The sequence below is a fragment of the Schistocerca nitens genome, chromosome 4 (assembly GCF_023898315.1).
Source record: "Schistocerca nitens isolate TAMUIC-IGC-003100 chromosome 4, iqSchNite1.1, whole genome shotgun sequence".
NCBI classification, from domain to species: Eukaryota; Metazoa; Arthropoda; class Insecta; order Orthoptera; family Acrididae; genus Schistocerca; species Schistocerca nitens.
This window is the reverse complement of record NC_064617.1, coordinates 550,377,783-550,397,101: the sequence shown is the minus strand read 5'-3', so window position 1 is coordinate 550,397,101 and position 19,319 is coordinate 550,377,783. Positions and strand designations below refer to the sequence as shown.

The 19,319-nt window shown below is 41.8% G+C and overlaps 1 protein-coding gene across 1 annotated transcript in view; it reads left to right on the top strand.

The window, feature by feature from the left end:
- Positions 1 to 19,319, top strand: part of LOC126252906 (pyrethroid hydrolase Ces2e-like) — a 128,676-nt gene that overhangs the window by 67,179 nt on the left and 42,178 nt on the right. Inside the window, exons 6-8 of the mRNA XM_049953881.1 lie at positions 6,872 to 7,022; positions 10,017 to 10,198; positions 18,006 to 18,135. Coding sequence (XP_049809838.1) covers positions 6,872 to 7,022; positions 10,017 to 10,198; positions 18,006 to 18,135 — 463 coding nt within the window. The remainder of the gene's footprint in view (positions 1 to 6,871; positions 7,023 to 10,016; positions 10,199 to 18,005; positions 18,136 to 19,319) is intronic.

Genomic DNA, 19,319 nt, shown 5'->3' with positions numbered 1-19,319 from the left:
GACACAGTGTACTGTAAACAGCAGAATGGTCCGGTATTCATGTCAGGAACAAGCCGAGATGGTGTCTCTTTATGGCCAAGCAGATGGAAACGGTCGAGAGGCAGCACGGCTATACTAAAACAAGTCCCCTCACTTCACCAACCACATCACACAACATTTCAATCCCTTTTTGGGAGTTTGTGTGAGGAGTTTGTGTGATCGTCGGTCCTTGTAGACAGACGAACGTGCAGTTTAGCTACTGGCCCAATAAGAATGCACAAAGGTTGACCTGTGCAGAAGTATACCTTTCAGACAATCAGGACTGAGGAAACCGTGCTTTGTCGACTTTTTTTTTTTTTGTCATCAGTCTACTGACTGGTTTAATGCGGCCCCCCACTAATTTCTTTCCTGTGCTAACCTCCTCTCAGAGTACCACTTGCAACCTAAGTCCCCAATTATTTGCTTGACGTATTCCAATCTCTGTCTTCCTCTACAGTTTTTGCCCTCATGTCTTATCAGATGTCCTATCATCCTGTCCCTTCTCCTTATCAGTGTTTTCCACGTATTCCTCTCCTCTCCGATTCTGCGTAGAACCTCCTCATTCCTTACCTTATCAGTCCACCTAATTTTCAACATTCGTCTATAGCACCACATCTCAAATGCTTCGATTCTCTTCTCTTCCGGTTTTCCCACAGTCCATGTTTCACTGCCATACAATGCTGTACTCTAGAAGTACATCCTCAGAAATTTCTTCCTCAATTTAAGGCCAGTATTTGATATTAGTAGACTTCTCTTGGCCAGAAATGCCTTTTTTGCCATAGCGAGTCTGCTTTTGATGTCCTCCTTGCTCCGTCCGTCATTAGTTATTTTACTGCCTAGGTAGCAGAATTCCTTAACTTCATTGACTTCGTGACCATCAATCCTGATGTTAAGTTTCTCGCTGTTCTCATTTCTACTACTTCTCATTACCTTCGTCTTTCTCCGATTTACTCTCAAACCATACTGTGTACTCATTAGACTGTTCATTCCGTTCAGCAGATCATTTAATTCTTCTTCACTTTCACTCAGGATAGCAATGTCATCAGCGAATCGTATCATTGATATCCTTTCACCCTGTATTTTAATTCCACTCCTGAACCTTTCTTTTATTCCCATCATTCCTTCCTCGATGTACAGATTGAAGAGAAGGGGCGAAAGGCTACAGCCTTGTCTTACACCCTTCTTAATAAGAGTACTTCGTTCTTGATCGTCCACTCTTATTATTCCCTCTTGGTTGTTGTACATAATGTATATGACCCGTCTCTCCCTATAGCTTACCCCTACTTTTTTCAGAATCTCGAACAGCTTGCACCATTTTACATTGTCGAACGCTTTTTCCAGGTCGACAAATCCTATGAAAGTGTCTTGATTTTTCTTTAGTCTTGCTTCCATTATTAGCCGTAACATCAGAATTGCCTTTCTCGTCCCTTTTCTTTTCCTAAAGCCAAACTGATCGTCACCTATCGCATTCTCAATTTTCTTTTCCATTCTTGTGCATATTATTCTTGTAAGCAGTTCGATGCATGAGCTGGTAAGCTGATTATGTGATAATTCTCGCACTTGTCAGCTCTTGCCGTCTTCGGAATTGTGTGGATGATGCTTTTCCGAAAGTCAGATGGTATGTCGCCAGACTCATATATTCTACACACCAACGCGAATAGTCGTTTTGTTGCCACTTCCCCCAATGATTTTAGAAATTCTGATGGAATTTTATCTACCCCTTCTGCCTTATTTGACCGTAAGTCCTCCAAAGCTCTTTTAAATTCCGATTCTAATACTGGATCCTCTATCTCTTCTAAATCGACTCCTGTTTCATCTTCTATCATATCAGACAAATCTTCACCCTCACAGACGCTCTCAGTGTATTCTTTCCACCTATCTGCTCTCTCCTCTGCATTTAACAAAGGAGTTCCCGTTGCACTCTTAATGTTACCACCTTTGCTTTTAATGTCACCAAAGGTTGTTTTGACCTTCCTGTATGCTGAGTCTGTTCTTCCGACAATCATATCTCTTTTTCGATGTCTTCACATTTTTCCTGCAGCCATTTCATCTTAGCTTCCCTGCACTTCCTATTTATTTCATTCCTCAGCGACTTGTATTTCTGTACTCCTGATTTTCTCGGAACATGTTTGTACTTCCTCCTTTCATCAATCAACTGAAGTATTTCTTCTGTTACCCATGGTTTCCTCGCAGCTACCTTCTTTGTACCTGAGTTTTCCTTCCCAACTTCTGTGATGGCTCTTTTTAGATATGTCCATTCCTCTTCAACTGTACTGCCTATTACGCTATTCCTTATTGTTGAATCTATAGCGTTAGAGAACTTCAAACGTATCTCGTCATTCCTTAGTACTTCCGTATCCCACTTCTTTGCGTATTGATTCTTCCTGACTAATGTCTTGAACTTCAGCCGACTCTTCATCACTACTATATTGTGATCTGAGTCTATATCTGCTCCTGGGTACGCCTTACAACCCAGTATCTGATTTCGGAATCTCTGTCTGACCATGATGTAATCTAATTGAAATCTTCCCGTATCTCTGGGCCTTTTCCAAGTATACCTCCTCCTCTTGTGATTCTTGAACAGGGTATTCGCTATTACTAGCTGAAACTTCTTACAGAACTCAATTAGTCTTTCTCCTTTTTCATTCTTTGTCCCAAGCCCATATTCTCCCGTAACCTTTTCTTCTACTCCTTCCCCTACAACTGCATTCCAGTCGCCCATGACTATTAGATTTTCGTCCCCCTTTACATGCTGCATTACCCTTTCAATATCCTCATACACTTTCTCTATCTGTTCATCTTCAGCTTGCGACATCGGCATGAATACCTGAACTATCGTTGTCGGTGTTGGTCTGCTGTCGATTCTGATTAGAACAACCCGGTCACTGAACTGTTCACAGTAACACACCCTCTGCCCTACCTTCCTATTCATAACGAATCCTACACCTGTTATACCATTTTCTGCTGCTGTTGATATTACCAGATACTCATCTGACCAGAAATCCTTGTCTTCCTTCCACTTAACTTCACTGACCCCTACTATATCTAGATTGAGCCTTTGCATTTCCCTTTTCAGATTTTCTAGTTTCCCTACCACGTTCAAGCTTCTGACATTCCACGCCCCGACTCGTAGAACGTTATCCTTTCGTTGATTATTCAATCTTTTTCTCATGGTAACCTCCCCCTTGGCAGTCCCCTCCCGGAGATCCGAATGGGGGACTATTCCGGAATTTTTTGCCAATGGAGAGATCATCATGACACTTCTTCAATTACAGGCCACATGTCCTGTGGATACACGTTACGTGTCTTTAATGCAGTGGTTTCCATTGGCTTCTGCATCCTCATGTCGTTGATCATTGCTGATTCTTCCGCCTTTAGGGGCAATTTCCCAACCCTAGGACAAGAGAGTGCCCTGAACCTCTATCCGCTCCTCCGCCCTCTTTGACAAGGCCGTTGGCAGAATGAGGCTGACTTCTTATGCCGGAAGTCTTCGGCCGCCAATGCTGATTATTTATCAAAATTTAGGCAGTGGTGTGGATCTAACCCGGGACCGAAGATGTTTTGATTATGTATCAAAGACGCTACCGTTTTTTTTTTTTTCTTTTTGCGTCTTGTTCGTTATTGATCGTTGTGTTTGGTCGCTGGGGACTTCGCAAGACATCCTGTTCAAGTTCGGTGGTTGATCCTTCCGCTCAGTTTTTTTATTACAGAGGCCAACTGGCTCTCTGGCCGACCACGCTGCGCTATCGTGCCGGCTACCTATAGTCGACCTATAGTTTTCAATACTGGCCTGTAAAATATGTGAAAATCTGTCTTACACAAACATTGCTGTGTTTCAGTACTGGTTATTGATCGTAACTGAATTACATTTCGCAATCAGGAGGATAATAATTGGGGTGAACATGCTGTACAAAGAGTAGTTGTTAATGGAGAGGGGCAGTACCACACACAGCAACACTCAACGAAAAAGAAGGACGACAGACTGCTGTGCATAATGGAACTGGGAAAAGAGACTGAGTGACACACATAGGGTAGACAATCTTTGTTAAAAGATACTCCAACACAGGCGACAAAGTATATGTAAAGACTATATTAAAGGTGGGGAAACATATTTTTTCTCAATATAGGGCTTTGATAAAAAGACACAACATGCAGTTGAAATTCTGTATTGTGATGGGTAATACCTAAAAGACACAATGTGTTGAGCAGACTTTAAACATTCCGTGTTAAAGGTTTCCAGTATAAAATCTATAGCTTGTCTACGGGGGTAATTTTCTGCATGGCTATTGCTTTAATTATATGCCTATAAACCAAGAGGAGATTGTTAACAACCCCGATACATATATTATGCTGAAGTATTATACACGCTTATGACAGGAGATTCCGTATCTAGAAAGAGGATTGTGTGGCTACTCGGTGGATTGTGGTTGTCCAACATTGAATGGGCTAGTAATTTGTTGCACTGTGGCCTGCTTATCGGCTGTTAAAATCTACATTTGTCAGTGGTGACATGTGTCAGCAGCACATTGCTCCTGATGACAGCAGCACGTGTAGATCCCCACGGTTGGGCAGTCTCTTAGATATCATGTGCCAAACAGTGCCAACTCATGCTGTCATCAAATGCTCTGATATCATGTTTCTCCCCCATTCCACAGTTGTTTCTCATGCAAACAGTAAATAAATATGCTGTTTTAAACAAATTTCTCTTTTATTCGGGACGTTGGAGATTCAGTCTCCATCCTGCCATCTTGATTTACGTTTTCCATGGTTCCTTGAAATGATTTCAGACAAATTTCAAAAATATTTCTAACCTAAGGCGACGACCAACTACATGTCCCATACACTAAATTGTGAGAATGTAAATAGGTGTTTGAATGAATTACGTTTATCTTTCTGCTTAAACTGTAAAAGATGACACGTTCATTATCACTGTAAGAGTGATCCAAGATAAACTGAATAAAATTACTACTTCTATCATTAATAGTATTACAGGAAAAATTCTTGTCAACGAGTGACTCTCCGTCTACACATTCCTACAGTTAATCACACATTTATATCAAAATCATATCAGATAAAACAAAAACGTGATATTCTAACTCAGCTTCGTAGCTAATGTAGTATGTGCCTGCATGTGCTATGCTGACACTGGATTCGAGGTAACAGATGAGTGATAACGGTAAAAAATTATAAGCATTGCTATTTTACCGATAAATAGAGTACAGGTGACAGATAAACCTCGTTGTCAGATTATATACTGTTTGTTGACCCCTAAACGCTTTCATAGTGCCGCTTGGAAGTGAGGACACTTCAGACCGTATATGGTGATCCATCCACAGTATTGGGTCGCTAAGATAACAACAAAAAAAATGGTTCAAATGGCTCTGAGCACTATGGGACTTAACATCTGAGGTCATCAGTCCCCTAGAACTTAGAACTACTTAAATCTAACCAACCTAAGGACATCACACACATCCATGCCCGAGGCAGGATTCGAACCTGCGACCGTAGCGGTCACGCGGTTCCAGACTGTAGCGCCTAGAACCTCACGGCCTCACCGGCCGGCGATAACAACAACAACACAAACATTCACTACAAACATATTCCGACCAAAAGTATCCAGACGCTAGTTAGCGGACATTAATATGGGGTGTATCCAAGATTCGCAGTCAAAACGGATTGAACTTTGATGGAAACAGTTCCAGTGTCTGGAGTGATGGCACCCCATTCTTCCTAAAGAGAGGGAACCAGAGAAGGTAGTTATGTTGGACACAGTGGTCTAGAGCCAAGGCGACGTTCTGACTGATCGCAAAGATGTCGCAAATGGATTCAGGTCTGGACTCTGAGCCGGCTAATCTGTTTCAGGATTGTACTGTCCACGAACCATTGCCTCACAGACCCTGCTTCGTGACAGGGTTCATTGTCATGATAATACAGTCACCGTTTTCGAACTGTACCTCTACTGCTCACAGTACGTAATGCTACAAAATAGATTCATATCCATCCACATTTAGCGGTCTTCGAGCGCAATAAGAGCACCACATTATAACCACGTTCTCCAGACATTCGACAAACCGAAGCCGGATTACAGCAGGGTACAGCGGTATTCATCACTCCAAATCACTCGTTTGGAGTCATCCATTGTCCAGTGGCTTCGCTCTTTTACATCGCCTAAAACGTCACTTAGCACTGACAATAGAAATGTTGGGTTATGTGGAGCTGCTCAACCAGCGTACCCCACTCTTTTCAGTTTCCCATGCACAGTCATTGTATTAAGTGGACCACTGGTAGCGCTTTAGAACACAAGAGTGATTCCTTCCGCTGATTTCGACCAGTGTTACAAACACTGTCCGCACTGCTCGACACTCCCTGCTTGTCAGTACATGAGGCCTTCCTGGTCTTGGTTTAACTGTGGTTGTTCCTTCCCGTCTCCACAGCTGCAGCACCCTCAGCCATCTTAGACAGCTTTAGAAGGTTTCAGATGTCCGTTATGGATTTTTTACTCAGGATTTGTACTTGTAATAATACAATTTGTGCCAATGTGCAGTAAGATAAACCGATCCCACTTATCGACTGAACCTGGAATCTCTGAACCAATAATGCCATGCGCCTTTGCTTTTCTCTACTAATGTCATTTAATATATAGTATCGGACCACAACAAAACCGATGTGATGTTGTTCATTGTGAGGTTGTTACAAAACCATGTCCCTTTAGAAAGTTAACTTGCCAATGACTGTTCGTTTTCCATAAACATGTTTCATGCCACAACTTGTTTCCGAGTGAATAAAATATATTTCCTGTAATCAATAAATGAATTGAAGAATACTTTCTGTTAATCGCTGTTTTTGGTTACAGCTGAAGGTTTTATTTAGCTACGGTGTGTGGTCACCGCACGTCGAACCAAATCTCGAAGGCGCCTTCCTCACAGAGTCTTCAATCCAGACGCTCATCGACGGCCGTTTCCACAGAGTGCCCGTCATGACAGGAGTCACTTCCGGAGAGCTGGGTTCGTACTTTAATGTTACAACGGCAATGTACATTACTTCACTGTGAGACAATTGCACTCGTTATTCCATTAATGTGTACTAATATCTAGAAGCGTAATTTAAACGAAGGCCATTCACTCATCCCTCCTACCTGAATTACTGAACAATGGATTGTGTGCTGCCGGATAACTGATTTTACATGTTGCTGATCTGACAGAGATTAAACGCTGCAACTGTAAGCGTTATGCAAACAGTGTCTGACAGAAAAAGAAGCAGCGCGGTCAGATTCGCCTTGCCACGGTTCGCGCGGCTCTCCCCATCGGAGGTTCGAGTCCTCCCTCGGGCGTGGGTGTGTATGTATGTGTGTGTTGTCCTTAGCCTAAATTAGTTTAAGTTAGATTAAATAGTGTGTAAGCCTAGGGACCGATGACCTCAGCAGTTTGGTCCCACAGCGACTTACCACATTACCACAAGGAAAATAACGAAGCTTGTAGCGTTGCCAAGGTACTATCAACCGTCTTCAATTACTGAGCTATTGCTTTCAGACCTTTACGCTGTCACATATTTCACGATAGTTAATTAACCCAGTGGCAGTGGACGGGTACCTTACTACAGATGTTTTCTAGGATCACGTCAGAAAACAGGGATGAGATCTGACTCAGGGAGGCTAACACAGTGACAGGACGCTTACTGGATAAAGGGCACTTCCAAAAGCTTGAGCCGATTCCGCAAGACTGTATCTTCAACACGAATGAAGATAGAAACTTGGGGCGAAGCTACAAATTTCCCTCGGCGCCAGCTGTAAACAGCCGGTTCATGTTGTTCCCAATGGTGTTCTCTCTAGTGCAGTTACCGCGTTCATACACAATGTGCGACCATTCAAGGTGGCGATAACAAAGAAACAAAAGCCGTTTTGCGGCATCCGTTTCCAAAGCTGCAATTGAATCAGTACGTGCTGCCCATGTTTTGTCGGCAGTACAGCCTCAACGATGGATCAGCCGTAAGTGGAGAACCGTTCTCAGATTTTAGCATTTACCTCCAATGTTCCCAACTGGCCGTATCTTGCGCTATGCAATTATTGTGGAGGTTTGTGAAAGATTTACTCCAACTGCAACAACTTTAGAAGACCTACAATTTCGCACAGGCGCAGCAGTGAATGCAATAACCCTAGACCTTGTAACCTAACCAAAATTTAGGTTCATCATTTTTCTTATTTTATAGAAGAAAAGAATTGTGTAAGAAATTTCTCATACCAACTGTACTCTCGTTTCGGTAGAAGCCATCACACCTGGCAAACGACGTTATTCAACATACCTTAATGAATATATGTAATGCAATAAATGTTAATAGAATTAAGCTGATCATTAATCCTCATTTTGTGAAAGAAATTGACTGATGTTATCTCAGGTTTAGTAGTTTACAATCAGTAAAATAATGTAGATGGAGTTATGGGGGGAGGGGGGGGGGGAATGGTGAGTTTTCCTTTTGCCAGAGAAGCCAAAGCCGTATGCAATAGGTGAAAAGAAGCACAGGTGCGTAGAGCTCCATATAATCCTTGTTCCTGTAGTAAATTTCCTCTTCTGTGTGTTGATTTGTGTATGTATATTTAAGTCCACCATTTCATTCTGTTAGTCATGTCATAAGTTTTACTTTTTGTGTTTCTGTGTGTACTGTAGTGTCTCTATTGTTTGTGGGGTTCTGTTGCGTTTGTTTTCTCGAACTGTTTTCATTTTCTCTAGTTATACTTTGATTCTGTGGTTGAGTCTTTGTACTACATATGTGTTATAACCATTGTTTGAGGCTATGAGTTGTTTGGTTTGTAATTCTTTTTAATAATATTCTTTGCTTAGTGGGATATTATTTAGTCTTTGTAACATGTCCCGTAGGGGCAATGGTTTTTTATTTTGTAAGTGATTGTACGTGGCACGTATAATTGCGTCTCTGGTGTTGGCGTTCTGAAGATGCGTAGCTCATTTGACTTCCATTCCATTTTGTGTGTACAACAGTGTTATTTGCCTTCCGGCAAATTCGCTGACTTCTTAACAGATGTCCTACCAGCCTGTCTCTTCTTCTTGGCATTGTTTTCTATATATTCTTTTCCTCGCCGACTCTGCGGAGAACCTGCTCACTGCATACCTTCTCAGTTCACCAATTCTTCTGTAGCGACACATCTCCAATGCGTCGGTTCACTTCTGCTCCGATTTTCCCACAGTCCATGTTTCGCTACCGTTCACTGCGTGTCTGAAAGGTAAATTTTTAGAAATTTCCTCCTTTTTGCCAGTGCTAGTCTGCTTTTTATGTCCCCCCTTGCTCCGTCTGCCATGAGTTACTTTGCTGCATAGGCAGCATAATTCCTTCGTTATCACTAATTCTGATGTTGAGTTTCTCGCTGTTCCCATTTCTACCACTTCTCATTACTTTCGTCTTTCTCCGATTTAATCTCAGTCCACATTCTGTAGTCTTTAGACTGTTCATTTCATTGAGCAAATTTATTCTCCTTCACTTTCATTGAGGATAGCAATGTCATCAAAGTATCTTATCACTAATATCCTTTCACCTTAAATTTTAAATCCACTCTTGAATCTTTTTTTTTTATTACTGGCATTGCTTTTTCGATGTATAAATTGAGCAACAGGGGCGAAACACTACATCCCTGTCTTACACGATTTTCAATTCGTACTTTGTTTTCCACTCTTACTTTTCCCCCTTGGCACTTGTATATATTGTATATTCCCCTCTTTTTCCTGTAGCTTACCCCTATTTTTGTCCCATTTTCAAACATCTTACACCTTTGGACATCGTAGAACATGTCTTAATTTTACGTCAGGACTTCACCTCCCGCGCCTTTATCTTTCCTAAAGCCAAACTGATCGTCATCTAAAGCATCCTCCATTTTCTTTTCTATTCTCGTACATATTATTCTTCTCAGCATTTGGATGCATAAGGAGCATTTTAGTATGGTTAAATCTCTACCGCTATTTTACTGAAAACTCTTATCTACCGTTGGCCGACAGGTTACCAAATACTGAACAGCACGGAGAAAATCGAGATACTCAACAGCCAATTCGTCGAGTCGGTGGCACCCTGTTTGCATCTTTCGACTGCAGAGCAGCAACAGGAAGCAGCTCTCAAGCTGAGGGAGTTCTACTTCGGCAACGATACTATCTCTACGGACGATGCTGAATCTCTTGTGAACGTAAGTAACCCAGAACCTTTTTTCTCAGTTCGTAGGGAAGTCTCCCGAGTCGAACGCTAGTTCACTGATAAAGGAAACCTTGCCTATTTTCAATGTAGTGTGTTAAGGTCCTTTCTACGATTAAGCTATGTACATTTGTTTGAGTGTGCGTAAGGTTTTATTTGTTGAGAGTTGTCTTAATATTGCATCTGCCAGTTGATGCTAATACTACACACTTATAAAAATGTCATGACCTATAATAGTTTTACAAACATACAATTACAGTGAATTTCGTGATTAATATCACTCTCCTACTCACATTTCCGCTTTAGCTCGTCGAAAAGTACAACAGTCATTCACATCTGTTTCTGTTTCGAGTTACCAACTAAATTCACGTTGGGGTAATGTGAGGACATCAGAGATTTACATACATTCTTCTGCATACAATGTAAATTACAGATTGCAGTTGTTGAAGACTAGCTATTAACCTGCGGTTTCGCCTGCACACTTATATCTGACTTACAATTAATAATTATGTACAGTGTTGTCAGGAACACTTTGAAAAGGTTGTAAGGGTACTGCAGGGTAGGTTGTGCTGAGGGATAATTGTTAAGAACAAATTCGATACATTGCTCTGTACGCTTGGTCATTAGCATTGAAGTTAGCCAATCAGTCCGCTGCGTGCGCAAATTCAAGGAAGAAAGGACGAAAGATGGGATTTAACGTCCCTTTGACATCAAGGTAATTAGAGATGGAGCACCAGCTCGGATTGTGTATAGGATGGGGAAGGAAATCGGCTGTGTCCTTTCAAAGGAACCATCCCGGCTTTTGCCTGGAGCTATTTAGGGAAATCACAAAAAAACTAAGTCCGGAAGAGGGTTTTAGCCGTCGTCCTCCCAAGTCTAGTGTGCTAACCAGTGCGCCAACTGGCTCGATGCGCGATTTCAAGCGACCCCTCCAGACACGGCGTCGGCAAACGGATTCTTCGTTTGGTTTTCTAAACCCAAACAAGAGAGCGAAACAAAAATTGTACAAGGGACGGTAGTTAGGATCTAACCAGAGCCAAAGGCTGAGCAGTCTCTTGCGCTATTAGCTACGCTAAGAGAATAACTGACACCAAACTGCATATGGCATCCTGCTTGAATTAGCGCTCGCAACGGCCATAATAATTGGCTAACTTCAATGTCGATTAATTTGCAAATGGTGCAACGTATTAATAGTTTTAAAACAATTATTTCTCAGCATAATCTAATAATATTTGATATACACATTTCACACATACATGCACACATACTTCGTCTCTAATGAATTTCGTACTGCACTAATCAACTGTCGTTTCGAGAAGAAGACTATCGTAAGGAAGTATCTATTCTCCTCTGTTTTTCACCAAGCGGCTCCAGAGATGCACTGAACAACATAAATGAGATTGGGATTCATACTTCTGAAGTGTTCCAGATCAATGCAGAACGTCGAATAAGTGGTTCAGTTGTAAATAGTTTTATCGGTTCCAAATCACTTGTTAAGTCCGTCTTCAGGTTTTCAGGAACCGTGAGACGCCTTGCTGCCGCACACCGTGAACCCTGGGCTGCCGGCAGGTGACAGCCGCACGTGAAGCCGAGATTCCGTATCCATATGCTTCATAGTACCTTTACACCAGAAGATGGACTTACAATTAGCCGAAAACCGGCCGTGATCTTGAACTAGTAAAAGTAAATACAAATGAATCAGATATTTATCTGACTCAGATGTGGGTTGCTCAGATGTGGGTTTCCTTCGAACCAACTTTTTTATAGGAAAGATTGTTTTCGGGCGTTTCTACATGCCACTCCACCTCATACTCACCTGCGGCCCTTAACAGCAGGAGGGGTCATGTGTATACCAAATTTGATTCCAGTAGTTTCTGATTTATGCGTTTGTGACACATCTTTCATACCCAAAACCTCAGTCGTAGGGTTGCTAGATGCGTATTGAGTTTCACTAGTAAGTCTAGCGACGCCAAAAACTATGGATTTGAGACCAGTATCGGTCAGCATCGAATATTTTTACATGTCGTGTTTTATCACTACTACGTCGCCTCTAGGGCTGCTTACAGTATATTGCCCCCACAATATTTTTATACAGATAATTTTTCAAATAATGTAATAGATATAAAAAATTTGGTTGCATTTTCTCCAGACGTTCCTGAGTTAATTTTCTGTGACATCCACTAATCCTCATATGTATGGGTATTAGGTGGATCTCTACCATACACAGACGCGTGCACTAATACCCTACAAAGTTTTTTATCAAATATATGATATAGGAACGCACAAAGGACTAATAAGCAAACAAACAAGTATTAACATTTTTACACACATCAAAAAAAGATTTGCATCACCTCGGTTTCGAGAGTTCCGGAACCTGGACAGAAAATTGGAATAGAGAGGGTCATAAACATCATTACCGCCCTTTTTGCTGCTCGTGAAAACCACACATTGCATGTTGTACCACCATACAGCGAGACCTTCAGAAGTGGTGGTCCACACTGCTGTACACGCTGGTACCTCTAATACCCAGTAGCACCTCCTCTTGCATTGATGCAAGCCTGTATTCGTCGTGGTATACTATCCACAAGTTCATCAAGGCACTGTTGGTACAGATTGTCCCACAGTGTGGTTGGTAGGTCACGTCGTCCATAAACAGCCCATATCAATCTATCCCAGGTATGTTCGATACGATTCACGTCTGGAGAACACGCTGGCCACTCTAGTCGAGCAATACCGTTATCCTGAAGAAATTCATTCACAAGATGTGCACGATGGGGGCGCGCATTGTCGTACATGAAGACGAACGCCTCGCCAATATACTGCCAGTATGGTTGCATTATCGGTCGGAGGATGGCATTCACGTATCGTACAGCCGTAACGGCGCCTTCCATGACCACCAGCAGCGTACGTCGGCCCCACATACTGTCACCTTGCTGCACTCGCTGGACAGTGTGTCTAAGGCGTTCAGCCTCACCGGTTTGCCTCCAGACCCGTCTCCGACGATTGTCTGGTTGATGGCATATGCAACAATCATCGGTGAAGAGAACGTGATGCCAATCCTGAGCGGTCCATGCGGTATGTTGTTGTCTCTCTGTAACTCCTCCATGTCCGAACAACATCGATTTCGTTCACTCCGAGACGCCTGGACAGTTCCCTTGTTGAGAGCCCTTCCTGGCACAAAGTAACAATGCGGACGTGACCGAACCGCAGTACTGAACGTCTAGGTATGGTTGAACTACAGACAACACGAGCCGTGTACCTCCTTTCTGGTGGAATGACTGGAATTAATGGGCTGTCGGACCCCCTCCGTGTAATAGGCATCGTTCATGCATGGTTGTGTACATCTTTCTGCGGGTTTAATGGCATCTCTGAGCAGTCGAAGGGACTGTGTCTGTGATACAATATCCACAGTCAACGTATATTAGATATGTTAAATGTGGATTTTATATAAGAAAAACGAGTTCGACTGATCAAGTGTCAAATGAACAGTCCTTTTCTTTCACGTTCGCCCAAAATTGGAATATTAGTTGTCAACCGTGTCTATATTATACTCCTGCCTTTAGTCTATTGAATCTCATGTGACTCGCAACGGTGCAATCCGACATGTTGAAACTTGCTCTGAAGTTTTATACAGGGCCGGCCGGTCTGGCTAAGCGGTTCTAGGCGCTTCAGTTTGGAACCGCGCGACCGCTACGGTCGCAGGTTCGAATCCTGCTTCGGGCATGGATGTGTGTGATGTCCTTTGTTAGTTAGGTTTAAGTAGTTCTAAGTTCTAGGGGACTGATGACCTCAGATGTTAAGTCCCATAGTGCTCAGAGCCATTTGAACCATTTTTTTTATACAGGACGATTACACCAAAAGAATCACAGTGTCAAAATTTTAGCTACCAAGACACGTTGCAGGTATTTTTATAGAATCTTGAAAATTTGCGTAGCCAGATTCATTTCGTAATATCTGAACACGAGTACTATAAATACAAAAGAGATTTACAGGGAAGTATCAAATATCCACCAAAATGATACTCTCAAAAGTACGAAAGAGAAACTTTTCGAAGGATTTAGAACTGCTCTTTAGATCTAGTGCACTGTTACGGAGCGAGATCTAAAGGACTGGCCGCTCTGAATAACAAATGAATGAACATTGCTGATTTCCAGGCTTTGGACTTGGTTAAACAGTGTCAGGAAATTGTACAAAAAGGAAGTCGCAAAATTACGAATTTTATCTCGAGTATTCCTGTAGATATGTCGTTAATAGGTAATACTATAGAAAAATTCGTAGCTGTTTTCGAAACGGAGCTGCTTCTTTTCCCTAAACTGCTGTGTAGAAATCAGGTTCCATGCAGGAATTTCGGGCAGACCGCAATTTATCTTTTCGAGAGGAAAAAAAAATATCTATCTCCAGGAACGTAAAGGTAATTTAGGACATTTTTTTAAAATAGACTTGTAATCTCCATAGCAAAACCTGAAAAAAAACGAGAGTAATGTTACATCTGAAACGTCTTCTTACTACTTGCAGAAAGTAATTCAATGCTTTTGTTGGACTCTTGACCTGGACATAACATCACATATGTCTTTAGGAGAACGACGAAAAGATTTAGCCTCTCAATAAATTAATTTTTCGACATTATAGGTCAGCCGGACGTGGTGACCGTGCGGTTCTAGGCACTTCAGTCCGGAACCGCGTGACTGCTACGGTCGCAGGTTCGAATCCTGCCTCGGGCATCTATGTGTGTGATGTCCTTAGGTTAGTTAGGTTTAAGTAGTTCTAAGTTCTAGGGGACTGATGACCTCAGATGTTGAGTCCCATAGTGCTCAGAGTCGTTTTTTGATTATAGGTCATTTTTCAGCAGATTGTCAGAAATATAATTTCCAATTGCTCATTGCCATTTCATGTTTATGGTGGGACAGTATTGTTAAACTTCAATCATTTCTGCATTTGCAGTTTGCGTCACCACATTTATCGAATTTGATCAAGTATGACTCGTACACACCTCAACCTGCACAACAACGGATATGACGGTTTCTTACTCCATTCCAGTTTTGATAAATAAGTCTAATAATTACCATGAATTCACTGAATGAATCAATATTTTGTGAGTGGTACGTGGTGTAAGAAAAATTTTTGTTTTTATCATCCAAGAGACACTTCACATTTTTGTGAAGACTACATGAAACAAGCAAGGAAGCTTTCATACTCAGTAAAACATACGTTGTTCAAAAATTATCATAAGAACCGTGCTACAGGAATTGTTATAAAATAATTAACGCCAAAAATTAAAGTCCCGATTGATGGAAGACGTCTGCAATATGAAACCGTACATTCCCTCGGTTTTCTGTTCTTTCTGCAACAGTCAAGCTGTCGATATTAACTGCAAGTTATTCAAAAAATTAATGATTTGATACATGTTCGGTTGCTACAGAAGAATGCTGAAGATTAGATGGGTAGATCACATAACTAATGAGGAGGTATTGAATAGAATTGGGGAGAAGAGGAGTTTGTGGCACAACTTGACCAGAAGAAGGGATCGGTTGGTAGGACATGTTCTGAGGCATCAAGGGATCACCAATTTAGTACTGGAGGGCAGCGTGGAGGGTAAAAATCGTAGAGGGAGACCAAGAGATGAATACGCTAAGCAGATTCAGAAGGATGTAGGCTGCAGTAGGTACTGGGAGATGAAGAAGCTTGCACAGGATAGAGTAGCATGGAGAGCTGCATCAATCCAGTCTCAGGACTGAAGACCACAACAACAACAACAACATGTTCGGTATGGTTTGAATGCTCCAAATTTCCGTGTGTGCACTATGGACTTCGCGCTACGCGGCACTACGTTTCGTATCACGGCTGCCTCTGCTTATTCAACGATCGCCCTGGGTAGGAAGGGACGTACAAACCGTTGTTGTTAAGTGGTTCTTCATGCGGAAAAAATGAGTACCTTTAACATTTTTTTAAATACTTCAGCTAAAATTTTGACAGTACATTTCTTTTGGTGTATTCTTCTTGCGCAAAAAAATTTCATGACAGGTTTCGACGTATCGGATTCGGCCATTCCGTTGTCGTGTTCCTCATCGAGATGCTCCAACAACATTTCTGTAATATTACTTTAAACGGGACCGTACAAGCATCTTTAAATCTTAATACACAGTGTTGTTGCAGTCTGTTAGTTCTCTTCACTTCTTACAGCATTTATCCGTTGCCTGGATGTTTGTTGACCAGATTTATTGTTACCGCAACATGACTGCTAACTCAGGTCTCAGTACAAAAGAGCTGACGACATGTCAGGTCTGTTATGTAACCCTCTGGTTAATACCACAACATAGATATGAAACATTTCTTTTCTGGACAGTATCTCAAGCTTCGAAATTTACTTCAGACTTCGTTGAACTTCAGTTACGCAAATCGTAAAATAATTTTGATTGTTAATAACACGCAAAAGCCGTCTAAATTATTTGTAAGTATAGTTCAGGACGAGAATGGAACTAGGAGGAATTAAAAGGATAGTAGTGCAACAGATTTCAGATATTGACGTAAACACATTCCTTGAAAATCAAGAGAATTAATTTTCAGAACAGACCAAGATACACATAACTACATGTGAAGATGCGAATTAATCTACTGTGCGTAAATGACCATTTATGCTACCTTTAATCACTTCCAGCACAGGTATACATTTGGATATTAATCAAAGAAAGTTGAACACGAAACAAAAATAAAAAGAAAAAAAAATACAGAAGCTGAGATGTAAAAGCATGAAGTGATAGTCTAAGGAAGAACGGTTTATAAAGAATCTGAATCTGGTGGCACCACTTTTTATACCACTGGAAATACTTCAAAGGTTTTCCTGGCACTTATCAAATTCCAAAGACCGAATTACGGTCGATGAGGTAAATCTATTGTTCAAGATCTTCTTTGCCGAGCATGTTCACAGCTTTAATATATCAAGGAGAATGATTACAAAATTAGTACACGACAGTTTGTGTTTCGAAACGGTAAAGCACTCGAGACGGAATTCCAATTGTGCCTATTACCGGAGCAAATAATTGGAAAACTTCGTCTGAATGGTATTTACAAGATCCTTTCACAGTGAAAATTGTATCTTTTTTGCAATGTAGTGACATATGAAAATACAGTACGGGGGGGGGGGGGGGGGGGGGAATTAAACACAAGGAGTACAAAATTTAAGTATGAATAATAAATATAAAAAACAAAGTTAAGCGTAACACAGAAAGAAGGAAGCAGTTGTGTGTAGACTACGCACAGAATATTTGAAAATGGAAAGTGTACTGATGTCATTGATTTATAATTAAAGATATTTTGGAAAGAGTATGTTTAAATTAATAGGACGATGAAACGACAACAAAATGGAAAAGGAAAATCTAGCACTGGAGACAGATATATCAACTGAGTGAAAAAGGTAATGTCGGAAATAATTAGTGAAGTCAACAGGTGAATAAACGTTAAACCGCGAAACTTGCTAAGAGCTAGAGTCTGTTAGTGGCAAATATGTTTATCCACTTACGTTTGGGAAGAGTAAGTAGCCGACCGTTACCTATGAAGCAGTACAGGAAACTGTTACAGAACAAATCGAATTGATAAATTGTGTTCAAAGAATAGAACTTCATAATTTCAAAGAAAAAATGGTTGTACTTGATAAAAGAAATTTTTTCTTACTCTGTTTATTCATATAACGGTTGATATAGCTACCTTTTAGACTAGTGTGATATATCACAACTCGACACATACATTATGAGACTGCAGCAACATCAATCACAATGAACAGACAAATCATTTTCTTCTTCTTATAGTTCAACAACGACATGATGGTTTTCGAGCCAACGGACGCGCTGGTGAGGAAAGTGGACGAGCTAAGTGACACACCAGTGTTCTATTATGAATTCGACTATCGCGGGGATATCGTCGAATCAACTCAGTGGGGTGAGTATAAAGAAAGTAACGCACCTAAGTGAATCTCTTTGCTGTCAAATATCTCATGTTGCTGAAATAATGCAGTGACATCGAAGTAAAGTTTGCTAAAAATGAGAGCAGTCACACTCATCTCTGAATACTGTCCAAAAGCTAATCACAGTTTTCTCACATAATATATCTGCGCCACAGAGTAGCAGTCGACACCAACACCTTTACCAGCCAGGATGCCCACTTCTGCCCCAGAAAGGCTTGCGTAGGGTCGGCGGGTGGTGGTTTTTCACTACTGTATCGAGGGCGGAGTGAGAAATGCTCACTCAAAAATGCGACTGATAGTGTGCGTGACCTTAATGATACTGAACAGCTGTCTGTTTTGCAGCGGTGTAGTGAGACAACTGACTGGCGTACACTGCATGCGGCTTGCGGGGTAGACAGGGCCGTGCAGGTGCTCCATGTTGAACACAAGGCATTTGCAGTCGGCCAGAGTATCAGTCGATGACACAGGATGAGTCCTCTTGTCATTGGTATCAGTTCGACGTCCGAAGTCAAGCTAGTGGCTCGAAGACCATCAAATTTTCATAGCTGATGACACTTCTCACTGACACGTTTGCGGGTTCGTCAAACGTTGCACTGAGAGCTGTTGTGGAGACTGTCACGGTAATACCATGTGCTGCTAATAGCTGAGCGGGGGGGATGGGGGGGGGGGTGACATTTATACCTGGCTGCTGGCTGTCCCGTGTCCCGAGTAGTATGTTGTGACAGTAGTCTGGTTCCCATCACGTAGATGGCAGCTGAAATGCGGCGTTGCGCCTCGGCATAAAGCAACCCAGGCCACCGCCACGGTAGACGGCTGTGTTACAACTTCAGCACCCAGCTGCAACATATTGCCGGTGGCGAGACTGCACACCCTTTGGCTGGTTGCCATGTCGTGCCTGTGGCTGATGCCGCAACAATATTCTCTTTCTGTGTCGATGTATGACTCGTCAGCAGGAAAGTGGGGTACACTGTAACTGTTGTGTTGATTCATTTAGTCGCACATGTAGGAACTACACCATTCAACCAGATCATTATAACCACCTGCCTAACAGCTAGTATGTCCATCTCTGCCATTGGCACCAAATCTAATTCGGGGGAGGGGGGGGGTTGGGAGGGGGGGGTGCTATGAGCTCTGACGCCACATTCAATCATACCATACA